The 13,746-nt window shown below is 36.9% G+C and overlaps 1 protein-coding gene across 2 annotated transcripts in view; it reads left to right on the forward strand.

The window, feature by feature from the left end:
• PKN2 (protein kinase N2) overlaps positions 1–13,746 on the forward strand; it is a 56,709-nt gene that overhangs the window by 15,586 nt on the left and 27,377 nt on the right. For both annotated transcript variants that reach the window (XM_069789153.1, XM_069789154.1), the window contains exon 2: positions 9,102–9,402. In XM_069789153.1, coding sequence (XP_069645254.1) covers positions 9,102–9,402 — 301 coding nt within the window. The remainder of the gene's footprint in view (positions 1–9,101; positions 9,403–13,746) is intronic.

The following is a 13,746-nucleotide window of genomic DNA, read 5'->3' on the forward strand; positions in this document are numbered from 1 at the left end:
TTTTGTAGTAAGGCATTTTAGCATTCTTCTCCTGTAGTTTAGTTCGAATGTGTAACACTTAAGTACCACCACTTACAGATGTGGCAATAGCTGATACTGTAATTTGTGGATGAGCAGAATGGTCAATCTGTTGCATTATCTGAGATAGGTAATAATACCTTTTAGTTAGGTAATAGCAGCTATTGCCTAATTCATTTTTTTCCATAATAGAAGAAAACCACCTTACAAATGGAAGTGGGCCTGTTTGTCATTAAGTATTAATAACTGGGGTTTGTGTTCCTTGGGGTTTTATTGTGATATTTCTGCGTAGTGGTTAAAACTTCTTCACAAGGAGAAATTTAACCACACATGTTTATCTTAACGTTAACATTACAGCCATTGAAAATGTATAGTCGTAACGTTAACTTTATATTAAGGCAAGTATATTTTTTTGGATGCATGCCCAACTGTCACCTTCGTACAGTGTGCGTTGTGTTTGAGGAGGAGTTATCAAAGTCATAAGGCATGATTGTGACTCATGTCTGTTGACTGACCTTTTTACCTTTGAAAATCTCTTATACCAAATTAGATATCATATCCTGTAGCTTGGATAATAGAGTAGTAGTATTTTTTCCAATATCTTGAGCTATATGTATAATATTATTCTGATCGGAATGTTAGACAAAATTAGTTAAATATTTTATATGAAAATAACAAAAGTATTTATATTGGGGTGACATAAAACTATACTAACTTTCTGTAGCAGCAGAGATGCTTTTTTTTAGGTGTTTGCTTTAACACAAACTTCAGCGGATACCTTACTAGTTATGTTTTATTTGGGAAATGAGGAGAGTGTTTTTCTGTTGTGGACAGATTACTAGTACTTAGAAGCAAATTCTCCACACAACATTTGCATGACCTTAGCTTTATCTTATATAGTTCTATTTCTTCAGTAAGTTATGTTGGACTTCAAGCATTTCAGAGCAGTAAAACAACTGCTTGTTCCAAACTTTAGCTTAATGTAACTACAGAGAAATCAGTCAAGTCAAACTGAGGCAAGTCTAGTGATAAGAATTTATCTCAAAAAAACCCCTTGTTTTAGTCTCTAGCAGTAATTCAAAATGACTGTATTAATTTCTAAAAGAAATGGATACCGTGCATACCCATATGTAATATTTGGCAAGAATATTAAAATATACACTTTATTTTAAAAGTACATACTGTATATATTCAAGAAATAATTCTAGGCCATTAGGATGAATTTGTTTATATATTTACATGGTACAGAAAATTACAGATGTTCCCATGAAGAAAACAATAACTCCATGTTTATTTTATATTGTTTAAAATTACAAACAGACAAAACAACCCCAAAACCTAAGTCCCTTTTAATGCTTATTTATGCTATCAATTTTAAAATTTAAGTAGGTTTTTTTTTTTCTTCAAAGCAGCCTCAAACTGTCAAACACATAAAAATAGCAATTTCTCTGCTATTTACCAGTCTTCATATTTTTGTTTGTGTGATGGGATCTTAAGAATTTTTTCCCAAAGTATGTCTCGAAAGAAGACTAAATTTTCCAGGTCAAATTTGGAATATGCAAAACAAGTTTGTGCATGGAATTCCAGTGTTGGCAGTAGGAGATACAACACACATCCATGTCCATTTTTGCTGCCGAGTATGTTAAATGTACAGCTCCACTTCAGAATCTGTGCCTAAGGGAGTTCTCTTCTTAAAATACATTGTGCTGCTTTGAACTTGCTGCTTTTTCATTTGTTGAACTGTCATTTAATCCACCTGGTTTTCCTCATCTTTTAAACAGGAGTGTGTGTATTTATCATATTATGAATACATGCTATGATAATGTTACAGGAATTGGACGAGAAATTATCACTTCAGTGCTTCTACTGTATGCATCTAGGCGAGGTTGCATTTTAGGGGGAATTACTTCAGTCTTCTTAGCACAGTTCTATGATACATCGTTATTGGAGATACTTCCTGCATGTAGTATGGTATTAACAGTTCATAAAATCTTTTACCCTGTAACTTGAAAGAGCTCATTTATATTTTGGCATTTAATAGAGCTTCTACTACTGTGTGTGGTCTGCTTGAAACCATATTAATTATGTAAAATGCAGTTTTCTTCTGAGTATGTATTCTGCTGCTTTATCTTGTTATACTAACTCATTTACTGTAGCACCGCTGATAATCATTGGTACTTCACATGCACTTAAAAATGAGATGCTAAATTAAAACTAAGACAGCAGCGTCTCACAGAGAATGGAGGAGTGGCATTGTTACAGGTGTAATTTCGTATGCTGATCTTGTTCCTAGACACATGTAAATAAAAGTTGTGACAGAAGGCCTCGTTCATTGTAATGGGGATTTGTGCTGTTTCTTTTGCACATCTGAAACTAGAGAGGGTAAGGTTTGCTTCCACTGTGCTGGGCTCTGTTGGAATTTTTTTTGGCTGGGAGTAGGAACTTGAAGTTATAGGTAAAAGTTTGGAAACTGCTGAAGTGTCTGTACCAGGCCTGTTGCCAGAATAGGTAGTCACACTTCTTGGATACTGTAGCCATCTACTGATCTCAGAGTCAAGCGCTCATCGCTTATGTTGCGCCATAGGCTCCATCGAGTCCTCGCAATCATCAGGAGGGTGATGGTGAGGGTTTTCTTTTAATGTCATATTTCTTTGCAAGCCTTCTTGCATGTCCTTCTCCTAGCATAAAACCAGCAGGAGCCGCTACAATGAGCAGCAGCTGAAGGCAGCATTTCTTAAAATGTTTTCCTTCCCTTCCATGGTGAGGAAGTCTCTCTTTCTTATGCCCCTTTCTATAATCAGTGTTGGCACATCACTTCACGGACACAACTTCCTGTTCTGTAAGCAAGTCTGTGCTGCTCACAGGCTTTTGGGGAGCGTGCTCTTTGCATTAGTAAACCTTGGCCTAATCAGGGATCGCTTGTGGCTGGAAGCCTGCATGTTAGCAAGGAATCGCCAGGGAATTTTATCACCTGTTTAGGTGCGACGTTCTGGCTGCGGCAGGCAGCCCAGCAGCTATCGCGTGATTAAAAGCAAACATTACTCCTGAAGTGTTCATTGGGACGACATCTGAAACTGGGAGAGGCAGGCAGAGGGGACCAGCTGATTGAGGACTGTAGGTTGAACATCTCTATTTTAAGGAACACTTGTTTTGGTTTTTTTAAATGTATTTCATCTCTTATACATGTAGCCGGGCATTTACTGTTTGCGCATAGGAATTGAACCCTGATTAATCAGTGTCCTACTCGAATTCATCCACGTATAATGCAATGCACTATGGATCTTTGTGCCTTAAACAGCCTGTTGTTACAAAGCAGAGACCTGTGACTTAGATTAAGTTTAAATCCTGATTTGCAACATGTTAGCACAGCAAACTAATGCCAAAATCTATTAAGCCTCCAAGGTTTGGGGGTTTTTTTGTTGTTCTTGATGTTGGGTGAGTGCTGAGATCTTGACCACAATCACATTTGCTTCTGGGCAGGAGGAAATAGTCCATGTAGTTCCAGTAATCCAGACAAGCAGTCACATCTGGTTTTATGAATGACTTCAGGGGGAAGGGAAGTTTGCAATTGATTAACATTGTTCTTAAAATCAAAGACTACTGTAGTTTCAGGAATTACTATAGAGAGCTTCAGGGACCTTGGCAGTTAGCTCAGAAAAACTTCTCCCCCCTAACCCCTGCCAAGATTAATCAGAAAATTGTACTAAGAGACCTAATAGTTCCAAATCTGTACTTGCAGCTCTTCAAAATGAAATGAAAAATTAATAAACAGTCTTTCTGGATTATGGTAATTATACATAAGATGAAAATCCTATTTTTATATTTGAAATGAATATGCTTATATTAAATAGCCAAGCTTTTTTTACTATACCTGTTAAACAGGTTTTCTTATTGTTTAGTTGTCTATTATCATCTATTGAAACGGTTACTAAAATTCAAGAGCATATAAAAATGAAAGCTAATAGTTTTAGGAAAAATATACACAGTTTTTCTGTGAGTTTTGATACAGTCTTTTTTTTTTTTCCCTAAAGACAAGTTGAGTGTGTGCTAGTAGCAATTCAATGTGAACTGCAAATAATATTGTGCCTGAGTACACATCAGCTGTTAAGCATGCTGTAGTTTAAGGCTCCACTTACATTTCTATAACAATTCCTACCAGAAGTGATCTGAATTCTTGCCCTATTCAGTATTCTCTGTGGTAAATACATGGTATAACACAGTGCAGCTGTACTGTGCTCTTAGGAGCAACTCTTTGGGGAGGTATTAACACCCAGGATTTTAGCGTTATCTTTTTCTTCTAAGAAGTGACAATTTGAGAATCTCATTTTGAGTTGGAAGTCATTCAGTTTACACAACTTAAGCAGCTAAGCAGCATTCTCTGATATGTTCAGCTTCATGGTACTCTCTTCTATTCAGCAGTATCATTTCCATCCTTCAGCAACTGAGATGTTTTATTCTTAAATGGGAGTTTGGCTGGTAAATGCAGTTTGGCAAGGCACGTGCTTTACCAATTATTTGGCTCAGAACTGACCTGAGGAAAAAGTGTGGGGGCCCCCATGGGTTTTCATAAACAACATTACTACTCTCTTTCACCACATCAGCCAGAATAGACTCTGTGTATTAAAAGATGTGCTCAGACCACTACCCATTATTTTCAGCAGCTATACTTAAAACATTTCCCAGGAGTACAGAAATTGAAGGCTGGCATCTTGAATTCACCTGTGTAAATAGATAGTCTTTGAGCCAGCAATCAAAGTGAGGTTGAGTCATTAGGCCATTGCAGTAGGAAAGCTATATATATGGGGTTTTGTGGCGTTTGGTTTGTTTTTTTTTTTAAAGCAGTAGTATCTAATTTGTGGTCCTTAATAGTTTATTGTAGTAAACGTAGTTTCAGTTCCAGTACATGCTGAAATGTTTCAGAAATCTCCAGTCTGACTCGTGAACATGTATTTTCCCATTGCAAAGAAGTATACACCACTGCCTCTAATTGCTTTCTGTACAGCTACAGCCCAGAAGCAGGTTGTTATGAGCAGCACTGGGTGCCCGCTGCCCTTTGCTGCTGCTGGGGCAAAGAACTAGGTCACCAGCAGTCTGCTGTGGCACAAGGGAAGGATGCTATGCTGAGTGGCCCAGTCCTGGGACCACCCAACAAAGCTTGGCTCCTCTCTTTCAACCAGCAGTCAAAAAACTACCAGAATTAAAAAAGAAACTCAGGATTGGTAACTGGCTGCCCATTCTTTTGTCTTACATTTTAAAGCAGTGAGGCCTGTTCTCTCTTTGCCAGCAGGAGTGGTTTAGTCATTATCTGCTTCAGAGCATTTCTACTCTTATGATATTTTATGTTAAATGATTCTGGGAGGCAGAGTAAAGGAAGTGACTGTGCAAAATCCATTGATGGTTTCTTGGTATAGAGAATGTGAATGATTTCTTCTGTCTTTGCACCCTGCCTGCTTGAGCAGTGCAGAGGAAAAGGACCTGGCCCCTGCCTCCAACCATTGTTTCTTTTGACATACTTAGTTTTCAGGTTGAGGGGACAGAACACCTATATCCTAATGGATGTGAGGCTCAACCTGGGAAGGAGTTTATCCAAATGGGGAAAACAATTTTTTGAAACAATATTCAGCTCTAACCAGAGACTTGTAATAGGTTGTCATCAAAAGCTGGAATATGCTGTGTTTTAAGTCACTTTCCAGTTTAAAAGTAGAGTTTGAGTTTAGCATTTTGGGAGGTGCTTTTCTTAAAGAAAAAAATCCTATCTCGCTTCTCTTACTCAACTATTAGACGTTCTGCCCAGTTGTGTCCATCTTGGCATTATCACCATTTTAAAATGGAACGTTGCTGGGGCTGCTCATCTCTCCGGCATGAGGATCTGCCTCAAACCTTCGTTGCATCCCAGCAGCAAAACGTGCTGCTGCTGGAGCAGGAGGAGCAACTTTGCTTGCAGAACATGCTCTTGCTCTGCATTCACAGCGACCTTCAGGGTCACTGAGTGCATGGTTGCCTCCTTGGAAGACTTTATTTCACAGTGACCTTTGTGCCAGGTGACACATCTAGGTAGCTAGGTGACAGGATACTTTTAGTTCAAAAGTATAATTAACTCTGGATGACAAGAGAGACAGAAGGAGTATCATCTGTGGCTTTGGGGGGTGGGATTTAAAGATGAATGCTTAAATGCATAGGCAATGTGACCAGCTTCCAGTGTTAGCATCCACGCTATTGAGCTCTTAGCTGTCTCAGAAGCAGATTGGAGAGGACTCTGGATCCTGAAACCCTTAAGTCCAGGGACAAAGGTGCTGCTGAGACTTCTCAAGCTGAGGAGAACTTTACCTTAATTACTGGAAATTTGGAATGCAAATTACTAATGATCATGAAGACTTAATTTAATTGAAGACTTGTTACAGGCTCTGTATCTGGAACAAGGGCTCCAAAACCTGTTTATGGAAGGACATAACATCCCTTTAACAGGTGGGATGTAGGGCTTTTAGAGGTTTAAAAACCTCCCTTGTAACAAAATACATTATCGTTCAATAGATAAACAACTGAAGTCTCTTTAGGAAACCCTAGTCAAGAATATTTCTGAATTATTTATATTTTAATTACATGGTTCTGTTTGAGAAGTGTACATTCTTGGCATAATTGTAGCATACTTCAGGTGCTATTGGAATATGGAATAAAGGTTTTCTTTTGGTTTGGGGGTTGTTTGTGGGGGTTGGGTTTTGGTTTGGTTGGTGTTTGTGGTTTGGTTTTTGGGGGGGGGGGGGGGTGTACATTTACCACTTGTCTTTCTCCTGTGAACTTTGAGAAGTATAATACCATGCTTTGAAGAGGTAGATGATGAGTTATTTTCCAAGAAGCTTGCAGAACAAGTGCAAAGGATTATGGTTTAAAAATACCCACTTTTTTTATTTACAAACACCATTTTGATCTCTGTTTTTAAAGGCTATATAGTAGTATACTAATCTTGAAGCTCTCTTTTTACATCCTAAATTTTTATGTGTTAGACAAACAGGGAAATAAAAGATCTGAATCTAATTTGGATATACTTATTACTTTAGTTGCTATACGGTTACTATATGAATTTATTTTCAGTTTCAGTTGTTTCTCAAAACAAAACACTCAACATGTGCTAGTCAGTTTCCTTCATTATGGATATGAACCTTTGTACTAGTTGCTCATCACTATTGATTATTCTTTAAAAAAAAAAGTTGATTCTTTTTATATGCCTATATATGGAAACAATGTCATGTATTTCCCAGTACAACTATTAATAGCCTCTCTCCATATGCATAATAAATTATTTATTTTAATCTGCACTAACAGAAATGCACTTACAGGAATCACAAGTGCACTTTAAGTATAAATTTGCATGATTTTTTTTTTCTCCTTTTGTTTCTTACGCAGTTGCTTGCTTGTCTTTTTCACTGATAGACAAATTCCGTGGCAAGATGGTGATTCCGACTACTTTTAATATTTAAGAATCTTCAAGTTGCTGACTGTTTGTAGTAAAAGTAGCAGCTATGGGTAGAAATGTTTTAATAAGAGGGGTTTAGAGGTGATTTAGTAAACTTGTAAAATTATAGTTGAGGACTAGTAGATTGGATCTTGCTTACAGAAGGCAGTATCACTGGAAAGTGCACAGACTGAAATAGTTTCACCAGCGTTATCTATTGATGTGTATGGCCCAGGCACAACCTTCATGATCCTCATTTCCCCAAAATCTTCTGAAAACAAACAAGTCACTGTGGGCTATATCTAGAGATCATGTGTTCTGGGACATTCTTACAGTTTATTAGGCCCATGCTGTGCTTCTTGAACTCCTTCCTGAATGTTTTTTCCTACTGTTTCCTCTGCTGTATTGTCGGTGTTTCCAAGAGCAAATAGTGATGACAACTAATTTTACACCCAAAACTTTTGAATTTTTAATCATCCCTTCAAATACCTTACTGTCCACCCAAATATTTCAGAAGTCTAGGCAATTTCTTCATTGTGTCTAAGAAAATTTACTGTAATTTTGGTCTTTTGGGTAGTTATGTACGGATCAGGCCACACATTTACTAAATACATACTGAATTACGACTGGATCAGATTCTAAGTTCAGGAGAGCCCTTTGACCTTCCCTCAGCTCTTGCTAAGCCTTCTTGGGTAGGACCTAGCATCTACTCATTGTACGGGGCCCACGTATAAGACACACAGCAAGTGTTATTACGTATGTAATTAATTGTATTTGTACTTTATTAATGTAGGTTCTATACCATGCCCTTTGTACTCTTACTTCTCAATGATATGTAAACATATACTAAGCACAAGCATGACCTCATATATATTGGTAATCTGAAGACCTTTCCTCCCCTTCTCCCTTACTACACCAACTCCTATTCATTGCTGCAACTTTTTTTTTCCATTTCAGCCTAGCTTGCCTGCACAAGAAAGTAAGATTATTTTTTTTAATCATTATTATTTTTTAAAGTGAAAGGCTTTACTTGAGGGATTTAAAAAAAAAAAAATCTAGCAAATTTATTTTCCAGTAACATCTTGATAAATCTTTATAAAGATGCCAGTATTTCTTTAAACATTTGCAAACACCACTAAGTTTAATTTTTTTTTCTTTACAATCTTTAAAAGGAATCTGTTCTAATGAATGTATAAAAATTCATCATAGATAATAGTTGTTCGAAGTTAGTCTTATTTTCTATATCCATTTGGTCTGTTAAAACACACAATTAAATCTAGAAAATTACAAATGTGAGTCATTAGCTCTGAGGCATATAACTGCCAGGCAAGCAGCCATGACGAATCCAGAAGTATTTAAATCTCTTGGTGTTAAAAATAGGCATAGTAAAGATGTCACTAAATTTAAAATAAATCTGTTGTAAAATGTAATTCCAGTTAACATGTAATGTCTTGCGAGATTGTTGCTTTAGGGCAACATGAGTGTAGACCCATGGTTAGTGAATGGTCTTAAAAAGTGAGTGTTTAATATACAGAGGCCTAAAGGCTAGTCATTTTAAGTGTGCAGCATGCATTGTCAAGAAACAGTGTTTCCTGGTAGTTATATTACTGTTGGTTTTGTTTTTTTTTTCTAGGGGGATGCCAAAAGTCTTCTAGCCTCTGAGAATGTGAGCACTGGCCAAAAGTTGGACTTTTCAGATACAATGGTACAGCAGAAGCTGGATGAAATAAAGGACCAAATCAAGCGGGAAATAAGGAAGGAACTTAAAATCAAGGAGGGAGCAGAGAACCTCAGGAAGGTCACAACGGATAAAAAGAACTTGGCATATGTGGACAACATTTTGAAAAAATCAAATAAGAAGTTAGAAGACTTGCATCATAAGTTACAGGAGCTAAATGCACACATTGTTGTAACAGATCCAGAAGATGTTGCAGGTACCATATGTTACTGTGAAATCAATTTTTTCTCTTAGTTTAGATAAGCTGTATCCCATTTCACTTGAAAAAATTGTTCTGGGAATGAGCAAATCCTTAGCTGGCGAGTTTATTACTTATGTATGCCTATTTGTTTTGACTCACAAATAAGTGTCCCGTCCCTTTGAGTTTAAAATTTTTTTCTGGGGAGCACTGTATTTCACAGACTATTTGATGATGCTCTAAAGACTAACTTAACTTGTACCAGTTCTTCACTTTCAGCTATTACTATATTAAAATATTTTCTCAATCAGTGTAATCTAACTTTTAAAAACTGTTTTTCTGTTACACCATTTATCTGACTAACTTATCAAACATTTCTTACTATTGCAATGATTTGTTAAGTCTTCAGGCTTTTCCACAATGAAGTTACCATTTTAAAGACAATTTGAAATAGTTTTCACAGAATCACAGAATGGTTGTAATTAATGGCTTTAATTAGTATTTTCTGTGGCAGTGAGTCAGTACTAATTTTGAATGTATTTTTTAAAAATACCAGGCTTGGTACCTTAAGATGGATGTTGTGAAAGTAAACAGTCCTTTTTCAGCTTTGTGGAATGACTTGGGAGATATTGCCAAGCTGGTGATTTCACATTGCACAGACTCTTCTTGGCAAAAGGTTAATAAACGTGCACAAGCCGTCAAAGGTGTTTGCAAAGTGAATGCCAAGCTCTAAGAAGCTTGGGCAGTAGAATAAAAGACTGCATCATCCTTGTGAAGAAAGGTTGGTTACAGTGAGAATTTAGGAAAACACTGGCAGGTGATGTCAGCAGTTCATACTGTCTGGCTCTGTGACATGCTGCAAAAGTGTGGTGGCCTGCACAGTATTGTCTGCATTTTTCACTTTTGATCTTCACAACATACAAGGGGCGGGGTTGTGGGGGCGCAGCTGGAGCTAGTGAGGCAAAGTAGTTGCTGCAGCATGAAATGAAAATTAATACAATAATGTATGCCTCATAGATAGCCATTGGGGTTTTAGTAGGCATGAAGCATTCTGTTCCATATCAGCTAAACTTTATGAAAATCCTTTTCAGTATGGACAGTAGCATGGCTTTTAAAGGAACGGGAAGAGTGAAACAGCAAGAAAACTGTGTATAAACTGTATATAGACCGAATATAAAAATCTGTGTGAACATAAATTTGTAAAGTTCATCTAATAGTAGAACTTGAAAAGTGGATTAGCACAGAATGCTGTTGTCAGAATGCCCCCTTCCAGTGTAGTGTTTTAGAACTCTTTATCACAACGAGTTAATGAGCAATATTGTCCTTGTGCGTGACTTGGGAAATGCAGTAGACGCTAAGAAAGCATTTACTAGTTCTAGAGAGAAGGTTTGGGTACAAAGATCTAAATAATGTTGTTCAAATCCTTAGTACACTTCTGAAGAGGCCAACAGTGCCTATTTTGTGAATAACTGTTAGCAGACAGACTCTTCATGCCTTGTGTTCAAATACCAGAGGCTTCATGAAAGGCTCAAGGGGTAAAAGGTCAAGGTTGATAAACTTACATGCTTCTATCTGTTTTTGATGCATGCTAAACTTCTTAGTACTATGTTTTTAACCTTTGTTCCGTTCAAAGTGGTTTTGGTAGATAGCTTTTACAGTCTTACTTAATTATTGAAATATGCAAGAAAAAACATAGGAATTCTGTTGAGATCTTTATATTCTTTGTATAGTATCACATCAGGTATTGCTATGTAAGACCCATTTTAATAGAATATATTGCCAAAAAAATGAAAAAAAGAAGTGGTCTTTAATTTTTTTAATATCTCTTTCTAGATCAAAGATCTACAAGCACCCACCCTCCAAAATTGAAATGCTTGAGGTTTTTTTACACTGTTTGCCTTGTAATTTAATTGCCTGTCTCCTTCCTTGTTCATGGTCACTAATTCATGGAGGGGGAGCACTATCAGTAAACATTCTGTCTGTCTTGAGACTAATGGGTGCAAGTCATCTAGGTGGTACTCTGATTTTTAATACTGAAGTCTTAAGTTTGACAAGGTATTAGTGAGCTTGGCCTTTGCAAGATAAGGTTGGTAATATAAAACTGTAAATAAAAAACATGCCAACTGTGTGGGTGCTTGTGTGAGTGTGTATATATTTATATATACACACACAAACATAATATTCAGCAAATTGGTACACACATAGCTCTAAATATCACTGCCATCTGTCAGAAGATACTTCTGTGGAGAGGTCACAGGTATCTCAGTTTGGGAATTCTTGCTTTTGCTCGAGATCAACAGTGAATTTAATAACCATTTGCTCATGAATATGGGAGCTCCCTGAATAAGTACATTGTTTCCCAAGGTTAGCTTTATTCTGAGTTACAGATTTTCACTTTAACTTGTGTTTGACCTTTTTCTGGTCAGTTATGATTTAAAGAGAGAAGGAAATATGTGGGAAAATTTTATACTGTGCAGAGCATGAATGCTGAAAATAAGGTAAAGAGGGTTCAAGAACTGTGGGAGTCAAGATCTGTGTTGTCTTTATGTACTTCAATATTTTTTGGGGGTGGCTCTATGTTTTCCCCTGTCTTCTAGAGTACACTGTGTAGGTTTTTGCAGATTCTAAGTAGCAAAGTCAGGACTGAGATCTATTGAGAAGTAACACTGAGAGAATCATTGCCTACAAGATGATGGTCCCTTTGACCTGTCAGGCCTGAACTCTGAAGATTTTTGGACTGTTTCTGTTGACTGTTTGAAAGGTCATTGTGGTAACTTGGAGAAGTCATTTAATCTTTTCTTGTTCCTGTATCTGAAAAGCGGATGTGAACATATATTTCTAAAGAGCTCCAGACTCAGAGCTGAAAAGTGCCATGCAAGCTGTTGTGCTCTTACTATTGCTTATGGTATCAAGTAGTAACTTACATTACTTTTTTAACAAACTGCTAATTTGTAGTCTAACTCCTTTGTAATCAGCACAGGGTAATTGATACATGTTAAACCCATTAAATGTAGTGTTAATCTACTATAGAAAAACGTGTTTTAATATTCCATTTCCTAATGCCATAGGAAACTATTTTCACAACTATTTGAAGATTTGGTATTAAACCTTAACCAAAAAGTACAGTTTGCTAAAAAGCTATATTACTGAATGTGAGGGTAGATTCGGCAGCAGATGTATAATTCAGAAATTACTTTTAGCATAACATAGGTTTACTTTACATTATGGGGCTGCTGGTGAATCTAGATTTGTTTTAGAAGTGGGACGTTGTACCCACGTCTGCCCTTATCATGCAGTGTGTTAGTCATACTAGGATGCAGAGTTTTAAAATTTTTAGGTCAGCACTTAAAAGTGAAGCAGAATGCAGCAATACAAAATGAGTAGGACAAGCCTAGTGACCATTACTGCTGAAAATGAGAGATTTATTTTAATGTGTAACATGGGGATGATTACTTCAGTCTTAGAGATTAAGAAATTTTGTATCTTGAAAACATACTTCTACACAGTAGAACAGATTAAGTTGATATTCTTTTCATGTGTCTAAAAAGTAGCAGTAGAGATTGTGGGGTTTAGTGTGACTCAGTGAGGTGTGAGATTGAAATAGCTTACCTACAGTAAGTCATTGATTTAATTAGGCCTACAGTTGATATGCAGGCTATATATGAATTGGGAAATTAATCTGTCCTACTGAGCAGAAGTAAAGGTGGATAGGAAGATGAGATGATAGAAAAACCTTTGAGGGAATTGAGGACACTGGTTAAAATGTGGAGAACATGAAATCAAAAAGACAAGTTCATGCTTCTTCCATTCTCCTAACTAACTTCTAAGCTATCCACTTTACATCAAATTTGGCTATAGGAGTCATAAGGAAAATAAATTATTTTGTTTAAGAACATGACTAGCTGACAGGGTAGTGAGAGAGACTGTTTTGGAGATTCCTTTGTCCCTACAAATGACTAGCTTAATCTGTCAGACACCAAAGACCAATTACTGGAAGCTGGTAGAGGTAGCAACCAAATTGGTGTAGATAGTGACTTTTTAGACAGCAGACTCCACCTACAAGGCTCATATCCATGGGAATTTCATGGTAACTTTGGGGAACCTTAATATAGAATAACATTATTGAAGCAATTTGAAACAATCTCCTGACACTTGTTTAGTAGTTAAAATTAGCCATTACTGAATTGAAATTCAGTTGAACTTCAAAAATTGCCAGGAGGTCAATGCTGGATGCTGAGTGCAGAATGTCCACTGCTGCCTTGGACTTACTGATGGCTTAGTTCAAGTGCTGATGCAACCATCTGACTTCCTGAAAAAAGCCTAACGATGCCTCTTTCTTCCCCTCTCCAGCAATGCCTAAAC

This window comes from Haliaeetus albicilla, chromosome 8, assembly GCF_947461875.1.
Source record: "Haliaeetus albicilla chromosome 8, bHalAlb1.1, whole genome shotgun sequence".
Lineage (NCBI taxonomy): Eukaryota > Metazoa > Chordata > Aves > Accipitriformes > Accipitridae > Haliaeetus > Haliaeetus albicilla.